The 23,489-nt window shown below is 43.4% G+C and overlaps 1 protein-coding gene across 2 annotated transcripts in view; it reads left to right on the plus strand.

Moving 5' to 3' along the window:
* The window catches only part of NINL (ninein like), a 50,214-nt gene extending 27,692 nt beyond the window's left edge, over positions 1-22,522 (plus strand). Inside the window, exons 8-24 of one of the 2 annotated variants that reach the window (XM_053383540.1) lie at positions 876-1,040; positions 1,913-2,049; positions 2,561-2,701; positions 2,952-3,126; positions 3,650-3,760; positions 4,162-4,251; positions 6,289-6,442; positions 9,350-9,415; positions 11,607-11,716; positions 12,229-12,575; positions 14,284-14,388; positions 15,004-15,073; positions 16,205-16,489; positions 18,180-18,293; positions 19,821-20,033; positions 21,279-21,392; positions 21,926-22,522. In XM_053383540.1, the coding sequence (XP_053239515.1) occupies positions 876-1,040; positions 1,913-2,049; positions 2,561-2,701; positions 2,952-3,126; positions 3,650-3,760; positions 4,162-4,251; positions 6,289-6,442; positions 9,350-9,415; positions 11,607-11,716; positions 12,229-12,575; positions 14,284-14,388; positions 15,004-15,073; positions 16,205-16,489; positions 18,180-18,293; positions 19,821-20,033; positions 21,279-21,392; positions 21,926-22,111 (2,583 nt within the window). In that variant the 3' untranslated portion in view covers positions 22,112-22,522. The remainder of the gene's footprint in view (positions 1-875; positions 1,041-1,912; positions 2,050-2,560; positions 2,702-2,951; positions 3,127-3,649; positions 3,761-4,161; positions 4,252-6,288; positions 6,443-9,349; positions 9,416-11,606; positions 11,717-12,228; positions 12,576-14,283; positions 14,389-15,003; positions 15,074-16,204; positions 16,490-18,179; positions 18,294-19,820; positions 20,034-21,278; positions 21,393-21,925) is intronic. The other variant, XM_053383542.1, reaches the window with a different exon arrangement.
* The last annotated feature ends 967 nt before the right edge of the window (positions 22,523-23,489 follow it).

Here is a 23,489-nt window from a genome sequence, read left to right on the forward strand (position 1 = left end):
GTCATGTGGCCAGCATGACTAAGCTGCTTCTGGCGAACCAGAGCAACGCACGGAAACGCCGTTTACCTTCCCGCCGGAGCGGTTCCTATTTATCTACTTACACTTTGACGTGCTTTCGAACTGCTAGGTTTGGCAGAGCAGGGACCGAGCAACGGGAGCTCACCCTGTTGCGGGGATTCGAACCGCCAACCTTCTGATCGGCAAGCCCTAGGCTCTGTGGTTTAACCCACAGCGCCACCCGCGTCCCTGCAATATGGCCTAGTGCCTGTTTAATGAGAGAGTTGCTTACCCAAGATAAAGCTCAGATATAGAGTAATCCCATCCAGTAGGAGCTATGAACACACCCTAGTTAAAGCAGTTGGTGCAGAAAATCCTAAGTACCCATGCGGATGTAACCCAGAGTAATAATTCACACTGGAGAATAAGCAGCTTTCCAATGGTGGGTCAAAATAAATAAATAAATAGAGTACTGTTTACAGAGTTCAGATGGGCTGCATGCATCTGGCTACTAGGTAATCCTTCTGGTCTTCCCAGCTTGAAACAAGCTAATTCTGTTTAGGTGGAGGATTAGAGAACTGATTTAAACTTAGGCAAGCTTTTACAGTGCCTCCTCCTTACAGTGCTGCTTTTACAGCTCACCTTTGGACAAGCTTTTTGAAGGCATTTGTTTTTACATATGATCACAACTGATATTAAAATGCAAACCCTGGTAGCTGCGAACAACCAACTTCCTTTATTTATAGATGCATAAGGATGTTCTTCATTGGTAAAAACATGTTGCCTTTCAGGTCTCACATGATTGCTACACTGCTTGTCTAAACAGACTTTTCCTTCTTTTCCTCCCTCCATCGCTTCCCTCCCCAATCCGCCCCCAGATTTTCAAAGACGGGCACAGAAGCACAACTCCATCCTTCTTATCTGGCTCCGTGGCCTTGAATCTTTTCTCCAGCATCGATGATGGCAGTGGCTTTGCAAGGCCTGAGCAAGTTGTCTCCATTTGGGCCCAGGAAGGGGTTGAAAACTGCAAGGAGATCCTTAAGGTTTCTAGCTGCTCCTTACAGATTATGAAGGCTTTGGTTTTCCTTTCATCCCAAGAAAAAGCATTTCCCCCTTCTCTCTCGCCCCCACCCCTGCATCCCTCTTTCCCACTAAAGATCCCAATGATGAATTGTAGCGCCTTCATATTAATTAGCATCCGTGTGACACATTTTAAGCTACTCAGAAAGTAGTACAACAGTGGCACCCTACAAAGAACCCTGGGAATTGAAATTCTTCCCCTTCTTGTTTTCTTTGCTCCACGCTGCATGAACCCATCTGTTGTTGACCCTTTTTCTTCTCCTTCTGCCCAAGGTTCTTCTGATGGCTTAAATCGGTGTTTCCCAAACTTGGGTCTCCAGCGGTTTTTGAACTCCCACTATCCCTAGCTATCAAGACCAGTGGTCAGGGATGATGGAAGTTCTAGTCCAAAAACATCTGGAGACCCAAATTTGGGAAACACTGGCTTAGATTAAAGGATAGCCAACATGGTGCCTTCAAAATGTTTTCAACTACAAATCCCATCAGCCCCTAGCTAGCATGGTCAACAGACAGGGATGATGGGAATTGTAGTTCAAGACATCTGGAGGACACCATGTTGACTATCCCTGCTGAAACAGCTTTGCCCTCTCTATTAAGGCAGTCCCCCTCTAAATCCCACTTCTGCCAAGCCTTTTCTGGAACACCATAGCCTCACGCTTTCTGCACCTCCTGCTATCGGCCTTTTTAAAGCCCCCTTCTTTCAATTGTTCTGGCTGTTCTGTATACAGAGCCTAGCACACTGGCATTGAATAAATATCGATAGCAGTAATTTTAGAACCTCTTGACTTACATTTCCCTTGATTTTGAGAAGCTCTCTCTGTGTGTGTTTTAACAGAGTCTGGATTTCAACATGGAGGAGAGAGTTAACCTCTTGGAGCTGTCTGCAGCCCTTGATGAGGAGATAACAGTTCCCAAGAGCGGACTTCAACAGGCAGCTTTTGCTTCTTACAGACACGAACTTCGCCATCTAGAGTAACTTGTTCTTCGGCTGTTTTGGGTGGAGGCGCCATTCCTGGCCAACCCCTTTTCCCTTTACACCTCACCCACCCCTTCACCTATTGCTTCACAGTTTGCCCAGACCTACCCCAACTCCCAACCCTTTTAAAAGAGCAGGGAGCACTTCAGAGAGCGGTTTGTCCAAACTGTTCTCTGAAGCACCTTCCCTCCCTCTGTTAAACAGCTTGTCTGTGCTGTCTGCCACCCAGTGCTGTTTTCTCACCACTCGCCTGCTGTTCTGTTGTCACACAGGAGTTGGTGTGGCCATCTTTTGGTAGCTACCCAAACCACAGCGTGGCGACAGCCTTACTGTTTTATGTATATAGGAAGATAACAGATACATGCAGTTTTTAATTGGATTAAATAATAATAATCTGGTGTTCTTTTGCACTAATACCATGGGAAATGGTAGGATTGAAACTGAACAGAAAGATGCTTCTGCATCATTTCGGATGCATACTTAACAGCACCTTCAATGTCTTTGCAGAGCTCAGGTAGAGCAAATATCCACTGAGAGAGACAAAGCGCGAGTTGAATTGGAGAAGGTGGAAAAGCGGAAGCTGCAGCTTTTTGAGGAGGTGGATGATCACAATAGTGCGTTGGAGCACCACAATGAGAGTAAAATGAAGTACGTGAGCCAGCTTTTTGGTGTCCTTATCTGATGGGGTTTATACACAAGGAGGAGTGTGAAGAGCAGACCCAACTTGCCATCCAGTGAAACAGCACAGCATAAGCTATGCAGCCAATGTTCACAAAATTGTGACTGTAGAGAGGCCAACTTCTTAGTCTCACTAGTCATTTCTCTTGTGGACCATTCTGTTTTTATTTTTACATGGAAAATACTTGCCCATACCAGTAACAGTGCTTGTATCTTGCAGAGACCTTGAGCAAGACTACAGAGGGAAACTCAGTGTTATGAAGTCTGAAGCAGAGATGGAGAAGGAGCGGCTCTTGCAACAAGGGAACCACCAGAAAACCAAGTTAGAAGCAGACATCAGATCTCTTCAAGAGGAAGAATCTAGCCTGAGGCAGAAGCTGAGCTTAGTTATCAAGGTAAAGATTCAGATCATCTGTTATCTTCAGGATGACCAGTACAGCCTACAGCAAGACTGCATATTCTGAGCTTGAAAATAAGAATAAAATAAAAATCCTGCCTGAAGGGAGGCTGAATTCTGCAAATAGTACATATTAAGTAAAAATATGCTTTCGTCTCTTGACTTATGGAGACTTCACCAGGCATTACTGTTACACTTTAATCTGCAGCCGTGAGGACTAGAGTTACATTTTGTTTTTAAATGAATTTAACCCACTTTTCAAAGAGATCCATCCACCTATCAGGGCTGATGGAAACTTACTTTCTTATCCCCACCTCCCTTCTGGCCCCCTAAAATGCTCCCTTGAGGATTGGGGCACCTTGTTGGGTGGAGCTGGTTTTTCAGGATTGCTTCTAAGTGCTAACCTTTTTGTATCCTACATGTTGGTATCTTGCTCAGGAATTGCAAAAAGGTACCCCAGTGTCATGTTTAATGAGCGTAAATGTGCACTTTCTTTTTCATATTTTTGTTTTTTTAAAAAGGAGAATAGTCGCTTACAAAGTGAACTTGTTGAAGTGGTTCAAAAGTTGTCTGAATCTGAAAAGCAAGTACTAAATCTTCAGAAGGATCTCGACTTCATGTTGAAAGACAAGGTAGCTTCGGATTGATGAAAATGCTTTCCTCTTCATATTGAAAACGAATAAAATTCATATTTATCTCTGTTGTAGGATTTTGACCTCTTTCAGTTGACTTTCTATTGTGGCCTTATTTGGTTCCTAATCACAAGGATAAGTGCATGTTTTAAAAATCACGTTTTCTTGCAGTTGACAAGGCTTCCAAATTAAATGTATTTAAGGTCAAGCTATAAATCTAGCCTTCCGCTGCCGAAAAATTGGCTCCCACCAGCTAATTGTAAACTGCTTGAGGGTTTGTTTGTTTTTCCAATCAAGGGGTGTATAAATTTCTTGGAATGAATGAATGAATATCTATATATATATATATATAGTAATTTCACCACTAATACTTTTAAAATAAACCTCTTTGCTTGCTTTAGCTGGGGCTGCTGGATCCACACAGCACAGAGCTTTTTGATCAAGAAGAACGCTTTGCCAAAATCATTCAGGAATATGAGCTGCAGTGCCGGGTAGGTGGCCTGTACGTGTTATAAATGGCATTCTGCAGGGAGGACCCATCCAAGTGCTGAGAGAACAGCCTTCATTCAAGTCTCATAAAAATTAAGACTACATGCCTCTTTTCTTTAAAAGATCAGCAGTCTTTTGATAAGCGCCTACACCATTTCCTCAATGGCATGTTTTAGAATAGCAGTTAAAACACCAAGGTTCAACACAGAGGGTAAGTTCAGACATAGTGCCAAACCATAGTTTGATATTATGTGATCAAACCTCAAGCACTCCTCCTTCCCTTGTGCAGATTTAGCTAGTTACTTCCTGGTTAGCTGTAAACCATGGTTTGCTGTTACATTTTTTTTAAAGCAATGGTTTGGCTAGCTTGTTACTAGTGCTGAGAATTATCGGAAACTCCTTTTCCCCTCACAGAGTTACAATTCTCAGAGTGGTTTAGCAGTCAATTCCTCTTTCTAGGGAACTCTGGGAATTGTAGTTGGGGGAGACAGGGGTTTCCTAACAACTCTTGTCGCCCTTAACAAACTACAGCTCTCAGGATTCTTTGGGGGAAAGCCATGACTGTTTAAAGTGGTATGATACCGCTTTAAATGAATTCTCCTTAATTACAGAGCTCCTACATAGCTATACAACTCTCCTAACCAGAAGATGGAGAGCTGCACTCATACACCAGAGCAGTGAGATCCTAACCATAGGATAGCTATATTTTATTAGAATAAAAATTGGGGGCACCTTACCAAATGGTTGTAGAGATAACTTGGAGCATGTGACTATGGCCATTTTTGCTCCAGCTCTGCTTCTTGCCAGAAGGAAATCACAATGTAATATTTGTCGCTTCCGACAGTGCAGGTAGAACTGCTGCTGTTGCACTAGAATTATTTCATGTGTCCTGCTACCAATTCAGTTCTCCCTGTTTCTCCCCAAACTCTTGACATTTGCTGCTGCTACATCTTGATAGAGAGTGAAGGTGAGCACTTTCCCCCTCCTCAGGCGTGTGCACGATCCACTTGTTTGTAGCGGTATACTGTTCTTTAGCAAACCTGCATGATGTCTTGTCGCAGCCTGAGATCTTGCGTGTTACAAGGTTTTTTGTTTTCAGAAATGCTTGAGCTCCCATTTCCATGGGCTTCTATATCGCGGCTCGCTTTTTACCTCCTTTGTGTTGAGTAGGCCTCAGTCCTGTCCCCCTCTAGTCACTTCTGCACCTGTAAAGTTATATCGTTCGTGTACCTTGCCAGCTAAGGAAATGAGAAGAACAGATCTTTTTAAATTCAGTTCTGTCCGTAGCTCCCAATTCTCCCTCCCTCACAGACTTCACGGTGGCTCCAGAAATCTCAGGTGTCTTTCAGAACTGAGTGGTAGGCTTTTGTTTTTGAGCAAGTCCTGCAGTTCAACAGCTCACAAAGGATCCCAGGAATGTTGAAGCCCACGCACTGCAACAAGGTGATGATCCAGTGAGGGAGAACAGCTGTACTACAAAAATTTATGAATTTGCTGAAAAGGGTTCAGTGCTCTTGCAGCATCTGAAGCAGCTACCTATAAGAAAGCATCGCAAAGAAAATAAACACTCAGACATTGGGAGTCTGTATTTTGAATTATCTGCACGAAGTATATGCCCAGGGGGCTCTGCTGGAGCCTATTTCTGCTTCCCTCTGCCCTTTCAGTTTTGTTTGATTGGTTTTACTTTAACAGTATGATACCGCAGAGCAAATTGTTCTGTGCTATAAATCAAGCACTGCTAGGAATTGCTTCTTTTTGTATTTCTTGTCAATAAAAAACGTGGCATGGAGCGACCAAATTCTTTTCCTGAAAGTACGGCCCAGAGAAAGAAGTTAGAGAGCCACTGGGCTAGATGGACCACGGGCCTGATCCAGCATGCTCTTCTTATGTTCCAGTGTCTTGTGTTTTTTAAAGACTGTCTTTAAATTATTTGCAAGCACACCTGGTTATTCTGTCGAGGAACGGTTGCTGTGCACCCAACGAGGTAGATCCGAGGAAGGCTGTTCCACATTTTGAGCTTCCGGGTTCTTCCCTTTCAGGAGCTGCGCGACAAGAACGATGAGCTGCAAATGGAGGTGGAGAAACTGCGTTCCCAGCTGCACGAAAGCAAGCATAGTCTAGCCTGGTGTCAAATGAAGGCCAGCAGACTTGGGGAAAGGCTGCTGCCTGAAAATGTAAAAGCCAGAATTCTGGGTGCGTATTGCAAGTTGCATTTAGAACGTCAAATCGGGTTAAATCAAATACAGTCATACCTCGGGTTACAGACGCTTCAGGTTGTGTTTTTTTGGCTTACGGACCGCCAAAACTTGGAAGTACCAGAACAGGTTACTTCTGGGTTTTGGTGGTCACGCATGTGCAGAAGCGCCGAATTGCAACCCGCATGTGCGCAGACGCTCCACTGCAGGTTGCGGATGGTGTGGGTTGCAAACGTGCTTCCCACACGGATCACGTTCGCAACCCATGCTCTAGTTATCTCCCTCTTGGAGTACTGCAATGCGCTCTATGTGGGGCTACCTTTGAAGGTGACCCGGAAACTACAACTAATCCAGAATGTGGCAGCTAGACTGGTGACTGGGGGCAGCCACTGAGACCACATAACACTGGTCTTGAAAGACCTACATTGGCTCCCAGTACGTTCCCGAGCACAATTCAAAGTGTTGGTGTTGACCTTTAAAGCCCTAAACGGCCTCGGTCCAGTATACCTGAAGGAGTGTCTCCACCCACATCATTCTGCCCAGATGCTGAGGTCCAGCACCGAGGGCCTTCTGGCGGTTCCCTCATTGCAAGAAGCAAAGCTACAGGGAACCAGGCAGAGGGCCTTCTCGGTAGTGGCGCCCGCCCTGTGGAATGCCCTCCCATCAGATGTCAAAGAGATAAATAACTACCTAACATTTAGAAGACATCTGAAGGCAGCCCTGTTCAGGGAAGTTTTTAATGTGTGACATTTTAATGTACCGTATTTTTAATCTTTGTTGGAAGCTGCCTAGAGTGGCTGGGGTACAAATAATAAATTAAAAACAAAACAAAACCCGAGTGTCCACTGTAGGTTAAATGCAGTGGTGTCTGTTAGTCACAAGGGGTTTAAGAACAAGACCCTTCTGTTCCTCCCACTCCACCCCAAATGCTGGGAGGCAGAATAGAGAAATGACATGTTGCCCCTATTAAAGCAAATGCAGCTGAGGGATCTAATGCAACATCTGGTCCACTCTTATGGGACCATTTCCTGTTGATGCAGCCTGATGATGTTGACAAGATACTTGTAGCAGTGCATCTGACTACCTACTCTCTGGACCCTTGCTCTTTCGGGATGGTTAAAGGTAGCCAGGTGACACTAGGTTGTTGTGGCTAGAAGTGCCTTTCGCCATCTGTGTCTGGTATACCTGCCGCAGTCGTAACTGGAAGTGGGTAACATGGCCGCTGTACTGCATGCTCCGGTAACCTCAAGGCTGTATTACTGCAGTGCGCTTTGTGTTGGGCCACCCTTGGACCTGGCCTGAAGGCTTTAGCATGTGACATCTCTGCTGAAACACCTACGCTGGCTGCTCATGTCCTGGCAGGCCAGGTATAAGTCTCTTATGCTGATACATAAAACCCTGAATAAATTGGGACCAGTATAGCATAAGGACCGCTTGAGCCCTTAGAGCTCAACCTGATCACTGAGATCATCTGGAGCAGCCCTGTTAATTGTCCCCCACATTGCAGAGGCCCAGCTGACCTCGGCCAGAAGTCAGGCATTTAGTGTTGTGCAGGCATCCTCAACTTTTCACTTTTAGGCATCTCTTTTTTATTTTATGCCAACAGGCACATCGGGTTTTATTTATTTTTTCCTGAGTAGCCATTCGTTTTGATGATTGGTTTGTATTGCTTTTAAAGGATTTTACATTGCTGTGAAATGCTTTGCCAAGTAGGGCTGGGCAATATGACCAGCTAAACATCACAATATATCAAAATGTCTGAAATAAGGATGGAGCAATGGTTGAATTTGCAGTTTTCCTCACATAGTGGGCATGCGTGTGCGCACACACACCATGATTCACAATATATTACCAGGTCAAAAACTGAAACCATTATCATGATATGGACTTCAAGTCAGTTTCGGATGATATATTGATCTCTCGCCCAGCCCTATTTGCAAGAGGACAGTATATAAACACTTGTATAAATGAATAGCAATTCTGATGGATCAATCAGAGTTGGAAAGCTAGACCAGGTGGATATTGGGTTAGGCTGCTTTTTCCATGCTGGATTGAATTAATAAATGAAGGTTAGAGTTGTGCATTTATTTATCAATTGCCTCTCCACTGTATATATTTTAAAGGTACTGCGATAATGTGATAAAAACACATGCTGCCAGGAGTTCAGAAACTTCCCTGTTGGTTTCTTTCAGGCTGCCATAAGGCTAAGTGACAGATTAAACATAAGTTATCCCTACTTTGTTCATATTTCACCCTTTAGGCTTTTTTTGATTTGCCAAAAACCAGCTTTGTTTCCTTCTCTGTATAGACGTGCGTCTCTCAGTGGGGGGGGGGGTGTATGTCTGTCGATGTGCCTCATTATGTTGCTGTAGCCTTTCCCTTTCAAAAAATCTTATGTCCCAGGGGGGACTGTTGAGCCTTGGCGCTTGGTATTTATGTCCACAGTGTTGTATCCAGGTCCTATTAGCATGGGGAAAGTCACCTTTTAAAATTTTCAGCCCTTTCCATCCTGTGTACCCTTTTCTCCCCATATCAGCGGTTTGCCCTAGTGTGGTTGTATGATTCCAAGTTTTGGTGGGGGGGGGGGGGGCTCTACTGAGTATCCTGATACACTGCTTTGATGTTATATAGGCATCATTCTGGCACAATGGTCCTTGCATCCATTCTTCTCTCTTGCACCAGAAGGGCAAGTTGTTGCTGTTGCTGCTGTTGCTGATGATTTGATTTATTACCCACCCTTGACCCTAAGGTCCTAGAGGGGGTCACAACAATTTAAAATACAGCAATGAAAACATCTTAAAGCAAATTGTGGTGCACAAGGTCCTCTCTGCCTTTTCCCTTCTGCTATACAAAATCTTTGAAGAACTCCTTTCGTCATAATGTGTACCTTTTTCTTTCTTTTAAGACACCATACAAAAAGATGAGGAACTTCTTCTTGGACACCAGCACTTCCCGGTGGCAGGTCAAAACGGTAAGAAATGTTCCCGGCTGTGTGCATTTTCTAAGAAGGAGTAAGTGTTAAGATACATGCCAGCTCTAGAACTCTTCAAGAGAAACCTAATCCACCCCTTGTGCTGTGGGTGGTACGATATCCAGTATCAAACCTGTCCAGTTTCTTCTGGATAACCTCCAGATACGAAGATTCCCAGGCAGCTTCTTCAAGGGCTACAGATATTTCCCCAAATGTTTCAGCTGCAGGTGTCGTGGTCTGTAATTTCAACCCACAGCTCTTTTATCCAGTGCGTATTAAAAGAATAATGTATCACGTTTCTCCTCCAGATAGCTAAAACACTTACCTCTGTGGTTTTTAATATCTTCTCCCCTCAAGACTGTAATTTGTTGCCTGAGGTGTTAGGATTAATCCCACATTCCCAGATAGTGTAGCTGTATAACATGCATTTTAAGCATGTGTGTGTGTGTGTGTGTTTTCCTTTGTTTTTGTTTTTTTTAATAGGTATGCATGACCAATGTAACCTGTGGCTCTTCTAAACATATCTGTCAACTTTTCCCTTTTCTTGCCAGGAATCCTCTTTGGAATAAGGGAAATTCCCTTAAAAAAAGGGAAACGTTGACAGCTATGCTTCTAAACTGTTATCATTTTTTATTTTTTTATTGAATTTATATACTGCCCTATACCTGGAGGTCTCAGGGTGGTTCACAGAAAAGACCACAACATATAAAATCAAAATAACTTAATAACCCCCCCCCCAAAAAAAGAGCCACATTTTAACAGGGTACAGGTCAACCAAATGCCTGGCTAAAAATAAGTGTTTTTGCTTGGTGCCTAAAGGTGTATAATGAAGGCATCAGGCAGTCTTCCCTGGGGAGAGCATTCCACAGACAGGGAGCCACTGCAGAGAAGGCCCATTCTTGTGTTGCCACCCTCCGGACCTCTCAAGGAGGAGGCACACGAAGGAGGGCCTTAGAAGATGATCTTAGGGTCCTGGAAGGTTCATATGGAAAGACGCGGTCCTTGAGGTATTACGGTCCTGAGCCATCTAGACTCTGAAACCTTTCCAGTGTGTCAGTAACCAGTTCTGATAACGGGCCCACATTTTAAGTTATTCAGTCACCATGGCGCATATTTATAAATAATATAAATATAAATAATTTTTTATTTATACCCTGCCCTTTTCTGGTTCAAAAACCGGGCTCAGGGCGGCTAACAACAAATTTGAAACACTTAATTATAAAAGCAGCATAAAATACAGTATAAAAACATGAATAACAATAAAAATCAAAAATCAATTTAGGGGAAATAAGCATTAGATAATCCCCAGGGCTAGCTGGCTGAATTGGTCCTACTTGGGCCAGCGAGGAGGCCAGGGGAGAATAAGCTGTGGGGTCTCAGAGCGGGTGATCTTCATAAAAGGGGAAGGGGAGGGAAGAGAAGGGAAATAAAAGATCAGGCTGAATTCAAATTAAAGGCCAGGCGGAATAGCTCTATCTTACAGGCCCGACGGAAGGAGGTTAAATCCTCTATTTGTAGAGCATACAGCTTCGAACCATTGTGCTCTCGTTCCCCTTCCCATGCTCCCTATGTAATACTGTACAGTGGTACCTCAGGTTAAATACGCTTCAGGTTACATACACTTCAGGTTACAGACTCTGCTAACCCAGAAATATTACCTCAGGTTAAGAACTTTGCTTCAGGATGAGAACAGAAATCGTGCTCTGGCGGTGCGGTGGCAGCAGGAGGCCCCATTAGCTAAAGTGGTGCTTCAGGTTAAGAACAGTTTCAGGTTAAGAATGGACCTCCAGAACGAATTAAGTGCTTAACCCGAGGTACCACTGTATTGGTGGATGAAAAGCAACCAGACCACCCCCCAGATACATGATCTATCTTGGCAGTTGGTTTCCTCAGTTTGGCAGTTGGTTTCCTCAGTGTTCTAAGAACAAAGGAGGAGTCTGCTGGATCAGGCCATTGGCCCGTCTAGCTCAGTATCCTCTTATCACAGCGACCAACCACATGCCTATTGGCGGTTTGCAAACAGGACCTGAGTTCAGTAGCCTTCTCTCTTCCTGCGCTTTCCAGCCACTGCGAAACATGCTTCATCCATTCATAGAGGCATGGCCATCCTGTAGTAGTAGTTGTATCCTCCACGATTCTGCATTCTTGGGCCTGTTCTTTTCCTTTCTTTCAAGAATAATTTTATTTATAGGTGTCGTTTTCATTGAATCCGGTCCCTATTCAGTAAGCATAGAAATGGAGCTTCTGGTTGAAGAACTGAAGGAACAGCATCAAGACCTGAAAATACAGCTGGAAACCAAGGTGAGTCGAGGAGGAAGACACAGGCAGGTGTTTAAACGCCAGTTCAGGTTTAAAATCAGTAGACTCTCAATATATTTCTGAATGCAGTCTTTGGGTTACTTGCTCAGCAGGATACATTTGAGTTGACCAAATGATGTAGCTTTTGTTGTTAAAATTAAAATAACTCAGCATTTTAAGTATTTATTTTTTTTATAGATGTAAACTCATTTATGATAATGAAATGTTTTGGGTTTTTTGGGGTGCTTTTCTCCATTGCTCTTGTAAATTAAGTACCTCATCACCAATGTAAATTAGGAGAATGTGGGATGGCATATTTCCTGCTGTTAAATGCCCTCATTCTGTATAAAAATCCTACCCTCTTGAAATGCATAGGCTTCTAGCTCTTGCAATGCCTCACTTCAAGGATCAAGTTGTTAAACATGAAGTAAGGACTCTTGACCGGTTTGTGCATGTATTAACCATGCTACCTAAAGAATGCATAACAAAAGTTTGGTTTGGCTTTACTGCGCTAGGTCAATTACTACGAAAGAGAAATTGAGCTGATGAAAAGGAACTTTGAGAAGGAAAGGAAGGATGTTGAACAAGGTTTTAAGATTGAGATCAGCGAACTGGAGGAACAGAAGAGCGATTTGGAAGAGCTGAACGCCAAATGCCAGGAGGTGATAGATGGCTTGAAAGACCAGCTTCAGAAACTAGCTCCCGCCCAAGAACTCGAGAGGAGCTTTGAGAAGGAGAGGTTAGAAATGGAGCAGTACTATGCCAAAGAGATTTCCATTTTGGGACAGAGACTGGCTCAGGAAAAGGACAGACTGGAAGAAGACATGAAGATGAAGCATGAGGCTGAGACACACTTCATGAGGTCTGGTGACATTACCGTTTTGAAACAGGGGCACTTGGCAATATAAATGGTGGTCTCACATTCTGCTTCTTTGTGTTATGGTTGAATCGTTGGTAATTTAGGCAAAAGCCTTTCTCGCCAATGCAGTTGTATGGTACCTGGTCCAATTCCCTTCTCACTTTTGGGGAATTGTGACATTTTTTGCCATGAAGCAGCTGTCTGGCTGGCACACTGTCTCTGGAATGGCTCTCCATGTGCCTGCTAAATGCTATTATTGCTAATATGCTGTTTCACAGCTACTGTTCTATGAAATGAAATGTGGTTCTTCTATAAAATATATACCATATAAATATGGTTCTTCTATAAAAATGCACTCATCTTTTAAAAATGATTTGACTAATCATTGCATGCTTGCTTATTACTTCTGGGCTTGTTCACATGCTACGTTTTATAGCAGAGATGATCCATCTTCCCACAGAAATTCTGTTTCATAGTGTGCATTAATTCAGACTCTGACTGTATGCACACCATATATTTAAAGCACCCCCTATAGCGCTATGATTTGTGATACCCTTAACAAACAACGGTTTGCAGGATTTGAGGTGTGTGTGCTTTAAATGTGTGATGTATGTGTAGCCTTTCAGTTCTCGTGTGTTGGTGTGCAAGGGATGCTTAATAGATGCAACTACACGAAACATGCCTGACATCAAAGAGAACAGAGCATGTGCTTTTATACGGGGCACTTTTGATCTCTGGGTCACAACTACTATTCTCACAGTGACTTGAAATCAAATTTGTATGTCCCGTACCATAGCACAGAGCTCTAGTTTTGTCTCATAGAAGAAAGAAGTCATAGATTGCCTGTGAACAGGATAAGTAAGTAGTAAAACCTGGGAGCCAGTAGTTTGAGGAGGGATGTTTGGCAAGTCCGTAGCACACAGAGAAAGTGTAGCACACCCTACCCACCCAACAGCTGCCATTCAAAGAATAAATGAATGTGTAGTGCTGGCACACATTTAACACTTAACATTTAACATGGATGGTGCTGTGGTCTAAACCACTGATCCTCTTGGGCTTGCCAATCAGAAGGTTGGTAGTTCGAATCCCCGCAACGGGGTGAGCTCCCATTGCTCTGTCCCAGCTCCTGCCAACCTAGCAGTTTGAAAGCATACCAATGTGAGTAAATGAGAGCAGCAGCAGGAAGGTAAACGGCGTTTCCGTGCGCTCTGGTTTCCGTCACGGTGTTCCGTTGCGCCAGAAGCGATTTAGTCATGCTGGCCACATGAACTGGAAAGCTGCCTGTGGACAAACTCTGGCTCCCTTGGCCCGAAGAATGCCGCAACCCCATAGTCACCTTTGACCGGACTTAACTGTCCAGGGTTCCTTTACTATTTACCTTTAACACCTGATGTAGTTTGACCCTTACTGAGCAAGTGGTGTAATGGAATAATATGAATAACATCCATCCATCAAGTGTTCTCTTTGATTTCTGTGATGTAAGTGGGTATAAACAGCACATCTGGAAGCAGCTACTTTTAAAAGCATTGCCTATAATAAGATATTTTTTTAAAAGCTTCTCTTTTAGGGGATTGTCCAATTCCACTGCCTGTTCTCAGACATATTTATTTTGATGGCGCTTAGCTGAGTATGGCTAATCCGGTTGCCTGATATCTTTAACATCCCCAAACTAACTCTGGTCCTTCAATACTTTTTCTCTCCTGTGATGCAGAATTGAGCTCCACAGAGTTTCAGAAGACAACCTCATCCTAAAAAATAAACTTGGAAGATTTCAGCAAGAAGTGGAGGATGTTGGTGAAGCAAACAGAAAGCACAGGTTAAAGAAAGGGGGGCGGTTCTTTGGGAAGCTTGCAAAGGAACTGTAAATGTGAAACCATACGTCTTCCCAAGAGGCAACTCATTGAATAAAAGGATTGTGTAATTTTAAACAGAAATATTGGCAAGAGGGTCTAGCCGCGCACAACGAGCCCTCAGAATGTGGCTGCATCAGTGCAATGAAGTGTGTGCTCCAGTGTACCTGACGGGATGCTCAGTTATAGCATTGTATGAATACACATACAAGAATTTCCAGTCTGGTTCTTAGATCTGCCACCTTAAATCTGTACATAGACATGGTGGGAGGACTAAAAATAAGAGGGCTAGATCCAGCTGCCATGAAAAACAGCTTTGCTTTTAGCAGACCTAATATTAATATTATTTTTTTTAAAAAAATTCAAGATGCTTGAGAGTTAAGGACCAACATAACTCATTTTCTGCAGCTGCGTTTCCCCCCCCCCCCTTTTTTTTGCAAGCCACCTGCACTGATGTTGCAAACAATAGTGAAACATCAGCTGTGACTTGTGGCAGCGTGTTTCCTGCTCCCGTTTTAGAATCTATGCAAAATATGTTTAAATGGTTGTACAATTTAAATTGTTTTCCCTCCCTTCTTCAGAAAACATATTGACGAATTGATGGTGGAAAAAGAGAAGGTGATGCATGGAATAGAAGAATTAAATCAACTGGTAAATTATATATATATATATATATATAGAGAGAGAGAGAGAGAGAGAGAGAAGTACAATTAGATATGCCTTTACATAAGACCCAGTCCAGGGATTTTGATAAAATGATCTACTAGCAAGTGAGGGATGGGGGAAGCTCTTCCTAAAACCTTGGAAAGCTGCTACCAGTCATAAAAAACACAACCTTATACCAAGTCAGACCATTAGTCTATGTCGTCTTCTTCTTCGGCAGTCACTCATAGCAGAGTAAGATTGTCATCCATAAACAAGGTTTTAACAACGAGTCTGTAAGTGACTGTGGAGGCCAATTCTGGATTCACATGTCCTTCCACCGTGGCGACATAGATTTCCGGGTGGGAGTTGATCCCTGTGTGGATTTGCCAAGCGTGCCTTCCTCTTTGCACATTTCTCCCTTGCATCCTGAGTTTGAGTGTCTTCAAAGCCCATGACACCTTTGGTAAAGGCTGTGTATGTAGCTCAGTATTGTCTACACTGACTGGCAGCTGGCTCTTTGGGGTTTCAGGCAGAGGACAGGGTTTCAACCCCATCTGGAGAGGCAAGAGATTAAATTTCTGTATCCTCTTTCCAATGTTTAAATGCTTTACAACCCTTCATCCATGCAAGGTTAGGCTGATGAACACCCATTTTGCCCAAGGTTTATCTTATCGGCTTTGGCTGAAAGTTGGATTTCCAAGTGCCAAAACCATACACTGTCCCACCTTGCAAAGAGTTAAATGCTAATTCAGTAGGGGTTGAGTTCTTTTGCAACCTTCTGAATCTTTCTAGTACATGTGCCTTTAACAATGTACATGTAATGTTGGAGTCAGTCATGGGTTGTTCTGGCAGTGCCCCCTTTTGCTCTGCCTTCCGTAGCTCCAGTAATTCAACCATAAAACAAACCAGCCCTTTAATCCCAAGAAAAGGCATTTCTTAACTTCCGTCACCCTCATTAAGAAATGTACACTAGGTGTGATACTGCTCCAAAAAACAGGGAGAAGACCCCTGCACCCGTTCTTTGCGGGCAAGCAGTATGTGACACCCCCTGATGCAGTACTCAAGATTAGAAGTTAAGATGTTTTCCCCTGGGTGGGATGAATGCCGCAGCTCTGAATGTCTGAAATGCCTCTTTAGAATAAACACTACGAGGTGGAAATCTTCCAGTTAAACACCAGGATAGATCAGCTGAGCCATGAACTCTCTGAACTGAGCAGTGATAACAATGTCAGCCGGAATACCATCAATTTACTGAATCGGAGGCTTGTCAACCTGGAGAGCCAAAGGGACCATGAAGCTGCGGTTGCCAGGCAATTTCAAGAGGCCTCTGCTGAATTGACAAAGGAGCATCTTCAGGAGCGGTTGGCATGGCAGGGAGAGAAGGCCCTGCTGGAGCAGCAGCTGAAGGCCTGGAGGGAAAAGGTAAGGCTGATCGGAACAGGGAGGAAGGGGCACATCAGTTCCAGGCTGCCATGTCCCACTGCACAAACCCACCTATAATGCTGAGCCAGCCATGCAATATTCTGGTGGAAATTTCTAAGGCCTAATACGTAGACCATGGATACAGGGATGCGCTGCTTTTTACTACATCGATGGAAAGCTTGGGTTGCTGTGGTGGTCATTGAGTTGCTGTGTTTAGGCAAAGAAGATAGTTTAAAATATGTTGCCTTCTGGGAGAAGGCGGGTGAAAATTCTGCAGCACCTTGCATTTGCTTCATTCCTCTACTACAGGGGTCAGCAACCTTTTTTTAGCCGTGGGCCGGTCCACCGTCCCTCAGACCATGTGGTGGGCTGAACTATATTTTTTTGAATTCCTATGCCCCACAAATAACCCAGAGATGCATTTTAAATAAAAGGACACGTTCTACTCATGTAAAAACACGCTGATTCCCGGACCGTCCATGGGCCGGGTTGAGAAGGCGACTGGGCCGCATCCAGCCCACAGGCCTTAGGTTGCCTACCCCTGCTCTACTAGAACTAAAACTAAAGTTTGTATTTTGTATTCCTTGTATAAACTGCTTAGAGGCTTTATTTACAATCATGTAGTATGCGCATTCTGTTATATAAAATAAAAAATAGAAGTGCTGAACGGAGGAAGAGTAGTACTTCCAAAAGGAGCCTTAACAATGAAAATTCTTCCATTCTGCTTTTTGCTGCACACTTGGTTTAAATTATAAACTATCTGAGCACTCTTATGATCTTTCGGCTGTGTACGGCTAGCCCATGGCTAGTGGCAATTATTTTCTGGGAATAATAAAGGGAGAAATGGGCTGTCCACAAACAGCCCCAAAGAGCAAGTCTGTGAATATTGGAGTGTAATTGGGTTGACTTTTTTGCCAAGTGAATTTATTAATGCAATGGAATTTAGAAAGAGCGTCATTCTAGGCATATCAGAGGAAGACTACAATGGTCACACATAAGGTTTGGGTTTGCGTGGATAAATACAAAATCAAACATCCCTAACCTTTTCAGGCCCAAGGACACACTTGGGAATCTAACAAATCGTCACAGGTACCTCGAAATACCCCTTTCACAGAAGGAAAAACCTAGGGATGCTCAAAAACTCTTCCAAAGCCCCTATATTCCCTGAAACACACACCCAAGAAAGCAGGTGTGCACCAAGAGGATTTGTTTCTTGAGTATGCTGTGTCCCACAGAGGACCTTACAGTCTTCAAACAAAAACATCTTGGCGGTCCTGGACCACAGGGAGGTTAGGCTGGCCTCAACCAGAGCCAGGGCTTTTTGGCTGTGGCACCGATTTGATGGAACGCTCTGTCACAAGAGACTAGGGCCCTGTGGGACTTGACATCTTTCCGCAGGGCCTGCAAGACAGAGCTGTTCCACCAGGCCTTTGGCCAAGGCACAGTCTGACCGCCTCCTTTGGTAATCCTCACAGAAATCTATAGCCCAATGGTTGCCATTAATTTGATTTTGAATTGATTTTAGCATGAATTGATTTTATTGTTGTTAGTCACTCTGAGCCCAGCTTCGGCTGGGGAGGGCGGGATATAAATAATAAATAATAATAATAATAATAATTAATAATTAATTACTGAAAGATCCCACATTGTTGCTGACCTCATCCTTTGCTGCCATTCTCTCCTTGAACAGGCCAGCCAGTCTCAGGAGCTAGAGGCTGAACTGGAACGTTCGACACAGGAGTGTCAGATGCTACGGCTAACAAAAGCACAGCTGAGAGAAGAGGTGGAAGAATGCCAGGATCGGGTAGGCTGGTGCAGCTGAATATGGCCTGCCTTTGGCTCACTGGGAGCATCACTGCCTGTTACAAATGAGGGCCTCGGCACGGCTGAAACAGCGGTGAAGTGCATGCCCCTGGTTGGACACAGGAGCAGGACTGGAGCCTTTATACCTGGTCAAAGAAATGTGTCCAAACATTAAACCTAAGAGAAGATCTAGTCCCAATGTCATAGATTTGAGCGGAGGGTAGCATTGTTGTAGCGGGATAGCAGTGTTGCTGTTTTGCAACTTTAAAGAAAAACAGAGCTAGATGAATTCTTTGGCACTGGTTGTGCACTTCTTACTCTGCAAAACCAACAAGGATGAGGGCAGTTTCTACTGGAGTTCACCTGTTTTGCCTGTGTTTGGATATGCATTGCAAAAAATAAATAAATACTGGCTTCTAGATTCTCCAAGAGAACTAGTAGTGGATTAGTACCACTACTTTATTTTGAATTGATCTGATGAGAAATAACCTTTAAATGGACTGTGGAGTATTTCAGTTCTCTGTGCGCTACAGGGGCCCAGCCATCAGCTATTAAGTAGGGAGGGGAAAGGGCTTTGTTGTGAAAATGCACAATTTTAAGCTTCTTGCTCTGCAAGCTCTGCTGCAAGGAGATCAAAGCAGAGGCAATTTTTTATTTATTTAAAATTATTGGTAAACCACTTAATATTTATTTAATTTCTGAGTGGTATACATGGTGCAAAACAAAGAACCTCTGAAACAATAGAACGAAGCTAAAAACTCCATAGAAGAATACCAATGGTACAGGATCTAACCTTGTGGATCAGGGAAAGTTTTATGCTCTGCCACCACAAGGACATTCTGGGTGGCCACCGGCAGCTACCCTTGTCGCAATCTGCTCAAGTGCAAAGGGGAAACCCCTGAGCCAATCTACTCTGTTAAATGTCTGGCTCATTCTGCAGCTGGGCTAAAATGTTCTCCTGCCCCCCATTGGCTGATGGCAGAATGTGGGGGGGGGGATTTCGGGGGTTATTTCAAGGGCAGGAATCTTACCAGTGGTGATGGGACCCACAGTGGAGGCCCTTCCAGCAGCTGGATGTCCCCCCCCCATTGGATGTCTCAGGCTTACGTTCCTTGCAAATAGGCAAAAAGTAACCCCTGCATATTGCAACTACATGCATGCATTTTTTGCAGGAAGCAATTGCATTTTGATGTTTGAGGCTTTATTTCAGTTTAGCAGTGCATCTGCCTTATTTGCATGCATCTTTCTGCCTTTTGCACAGCCAGGACAGATGAAAGGTGTTGGAGAGGTGTTTACTTTTTTGTTTTTAAAAAGCCAGAGTATGAATAAAATGGAGGACAAAGCTTTAGATTTATATATATGCCTGCTTCTATGGGAAATAGCTTTGTGGTGGGGTTTGTCCCTACCCACTATTAGAATGCAGCCCCTGATACGTTTCCCCCAGCGCTCAGTCCAAGAAAGGTTCTCTGTTCCTGGTCTACAGCATTTCAACTTTTAATGATGTTTTTAATTTTCTCTTGCATTGCAGCTACTAGAAGCCAACACGAGCTTGGGCATGGCCAAGTTTCGGCATTCACAGGAGCTAGAAGAGTTAAAGGGCCAGGCAAGCAATTCTGTACCTAAGGCCTGCCTCGCAGAGCTAGAAAAGAGATTGGCAGAAGAACAGAATGTGGTTAGGCAGATGCAAGGAGAGCTGGACTCCCAGGCGAAGCAGATGAGATGGCAGGCGGCCACATATCAGGTAGGGACGAATGGTGCTCGAGTTGTGTCTCATACAAAAATAAAGGCTCCCTAGGTGGAAACGCAGTATATGTAACTGGGTGGTTTTTACACAGCCCCTTCCTACCTGAAACAGGCACTTTGAAACAGCGACTCTTGCCTAATTTTACTTTTTGTTATGCAATTATTTCAACTATTTATACACCGTTTAATGCCATAGTCTCTAAGCATTGTAGAATAAAGTTACAAAAATCATCCAACAGAGATAAGATCGGTTAAAATTAATGGTGAAAATCCGGGGGTTGGGGGGGGGGAAAGAACCCTTACTTAATATGTCTGTTTAAATAAAAAGGTACAATAGATCCAGCACATGAAGCAAAATTCTGCGACTTGTATAAATTATACAAGCCGCCTTTTGCTATTGGTGCAGGAGCACCAGATGCAGTTAAGTATCTGAGGCAACGCTGCATGTAAAATACTGTGCTGGGAAAGTTATATCCTAGTGAAAAGTGGACTCTTAACTCTGAATAAAATACAGTGGTACCTCGGGTTACATATGCTTCAGGTTACAGACTCCGCTAACCCAGAAATAGTACCACCGGTTAAGAACTTTGTTTCAGGATGAGAACAGAAATCATGCTCCGGCGGTGCGGCAGCAGTGGGAGGCCCCATTAGCTAAAGTGATGCTTCAGGTTAAGAACAGTTTCAGGTTAAGAATGGACCTCCGGAATGAATTAAGTACTTAACCCGAGGTACCACTGTACCTGTATTATGTAAAGGCTTGGCTGCAGACAGCACAGAGAGCATTGATATACATCTGAGATAATTTGTGGATTGTGTTTGAGAATGAGCTCTATTCTGCCTTGATCCGACCACACCTGAAGTACTATGTCCAGTTCTGGATGCCATGGTATAAGATTATGTACAATCTAGAACGGTTGCAGAGGGAACCAAGCCTTATGAGGAATAGTTGAGGGAGTTGGGTATGTTTAGCCTGGATAGGAGGAGACTGAGAGGAGATAACGGTAGCCATCTTCAGATATCTAAAGGAAATATCACATGGTAGATGGAGCGAGCTTTTTTCTCCTGCTCTACAGGGTAGGACTTGAACCAGTGAATTTTAAGTTACAAGGAGATTCCAAGATAATAAATCGTTATTTCAGATGCAGCATTGGGACTTGTTTGAAGTGACTTGATTTCCCAAGGGTAGTTACTTCCCATAACTGTTGTAATATCACGGCTATGACTTGGTCCCTTTATTTTGCAGGAAGAGCATGAGAACTTGCATAGATTAATGGAGGAAAAGGTGGGAGAACTGGAGATGAATTTGAAGAACGTGCAAACAATGCTTCAGGAAAAGGTGGCTGAACTCAAGGAGCAGGTCAGTGGAATGGGGTTTAGGTGGTCTATGGGCCCATGATCTGTTTACAGCATTCTTTTATTAAATGTAAAAATATATAATTTGTCTGGAAAAGGACATAAGCTGGTCAAAAATAGCTAGGGCACCACCAAGATCTGTCCCGAATTATGTCAATGTATTTGGCACTGAATGATTTTCATATATATTGTATTTGAGTGACCCTGTTTCATGGTTGCTACTGCTTCTGGTCCTCTCTAGTCATTTGTAAGCGTCCTGCACACTGTGTGAACTGCAAGCTGCTTGGCTTGCAGGCAACACGTAAAAGCCCCATGTGGCAAAATCCAGGATTCTCCACTCTTGGTATAAGCTGTGGCCCCATCAGTCAGTGCACTTCTGGACACAGTATATGGAAAGACAAAAGAACAGCTACCCACTTTCCCAGGCTGGTTTGGTAGGACACAATACTAGAACAGGCTATCTATAGCCATTCTTAGAGCACATCTTCAGGCTAGAAGTCCACTCATTAATGGAGCACTATTCATTTTATTTTCCAGTTTGAAAAAAATGCCAAGTCGAATCTATTACTGAAAGACCTGTATGTGGAAAATGCACAGCTGATGAAAACTCTGCAGGTTACAGAACAGAGGCAGAAGAACACAGACAACAGAAATTTAATACTGGAAGAGAAAATCTCATCCTTGAACAAATTAGTTAGGGAAATAACTCTGGCATCTCAATGAAATCTGCTTTTCAGGTGTTGGCATTATAGCAAAAATGACAATCTGTGGTAGAAGCAATACTCCATGCAGTGGTCTACTTCACTGTATACATTTCTGACCTTGGCCAAATGAGTATTATTTACTTCTCATGAGACTCAAAAAGGACATGCTATTCAAAGGATCCCTTATCTCTTTCATGTGGGGAAACCATCACAGAAAGCAGCATAACCAGCATGAGAAGCATACTCTCAGGGATAAGTTTGAAGAGGGTGATGCAGCTCTACTAGTCAGCAGCAATAAACTACCCCGCCTCATTTTTTTTGCAATGGGGAAGCTAAAGCTTTTAGTGCCTTCTGATCATTTTCACAGAAGTCTCTTTGGCTCTCATTCTGTCTCAGGACTGAATATTTATTGTGATTGCAATATTCGTAACCCCCCCCCACTCTGGTCTGTACACTGGCTTGTCTTGTGTATATATATGTACAGTTTTCTACAAGTATAATATGTACTCCTTTAAATCAGTGTATATCAGATGTAAACAGGAAAAAAAACTACTGTATGTTCCTTTTTGGTAAAATTTGACAAGACTTTTTTAATTAAATGATATTTATACTGCTTGTGAAGTCACTGGATTTTCTCTCTGTGTGCAAATGGCTGGGGTAGATATGTCGGGAGAGAGCAGCAAACATAGGTAAAGCTGGAACCTAACTGAGAGGAACATGGATAAGAGCCTGTCCTAAAATAACTAAGGCAAATGCAGAAAATAGACTTTTTAAAGTACCTTCCTATTTGGCAGATTAAATCTCATTTAGTTTAAAGTAAGAGAGCAATTGTTTTGGTGGAGTTTTTATGTTTTTTTGTTTGCTTATGAACAGAGACACCACGTATCAGATTTGTAGAGTTTGAAGGAACCACTGGGACCATCTAGTTCAGTCCCCTGCAATGCAGAAATCTTTTGAATGAAATACTTTATTGTCACTTGTACAACTTGTATACGTGAAATTACATGAGCACCCTGCACTCAGCTCTCTTAGTCTTGATGCCCCTCGTTTACTGACGCATACCCACCAAACCCGAAAGTCAGTTGCCCTGTTATCTTTTCTTTCAGCAGCCTAACAGCCCACGGATAGAAGCTGTTCTTTACCCTGTTGGTGCGACTAATCATGTTTCTATATCTTCTGCCCAGGAGGACAGCCAAAGTCTGTGGCTCCCTGTAGTCTCCCCCAACCAGTGGTCCTGTGACCAAGTATGTTATGCACAAGCTCAAGAACGGCTTACTCTTGAGTTTGATAGAAACGAGAGTGACTCATTACAAACAACCTCAATGCAGGTGAAATATCATAACTTCTGGAAGTTTTGTGGCATATGAAATTGGAGATAAAATTCTTGATCAAATATG

Source organism: Podarcis raffonei, chromosome 3, assembly GCF_027172205.1.
Source record: "Podarcis raffonei isolate rPodRaf1 chromosome 3, rPodRaf1.pri, whole genome shotgun sequence".
Classification (NCBI taxonomy): domain Eukaryota; kingdom Metazoa; phylum Chordata; class Lepidosauria; order Squamata; family Lacertidae; genus Podarcis; species Podarcis raffonei.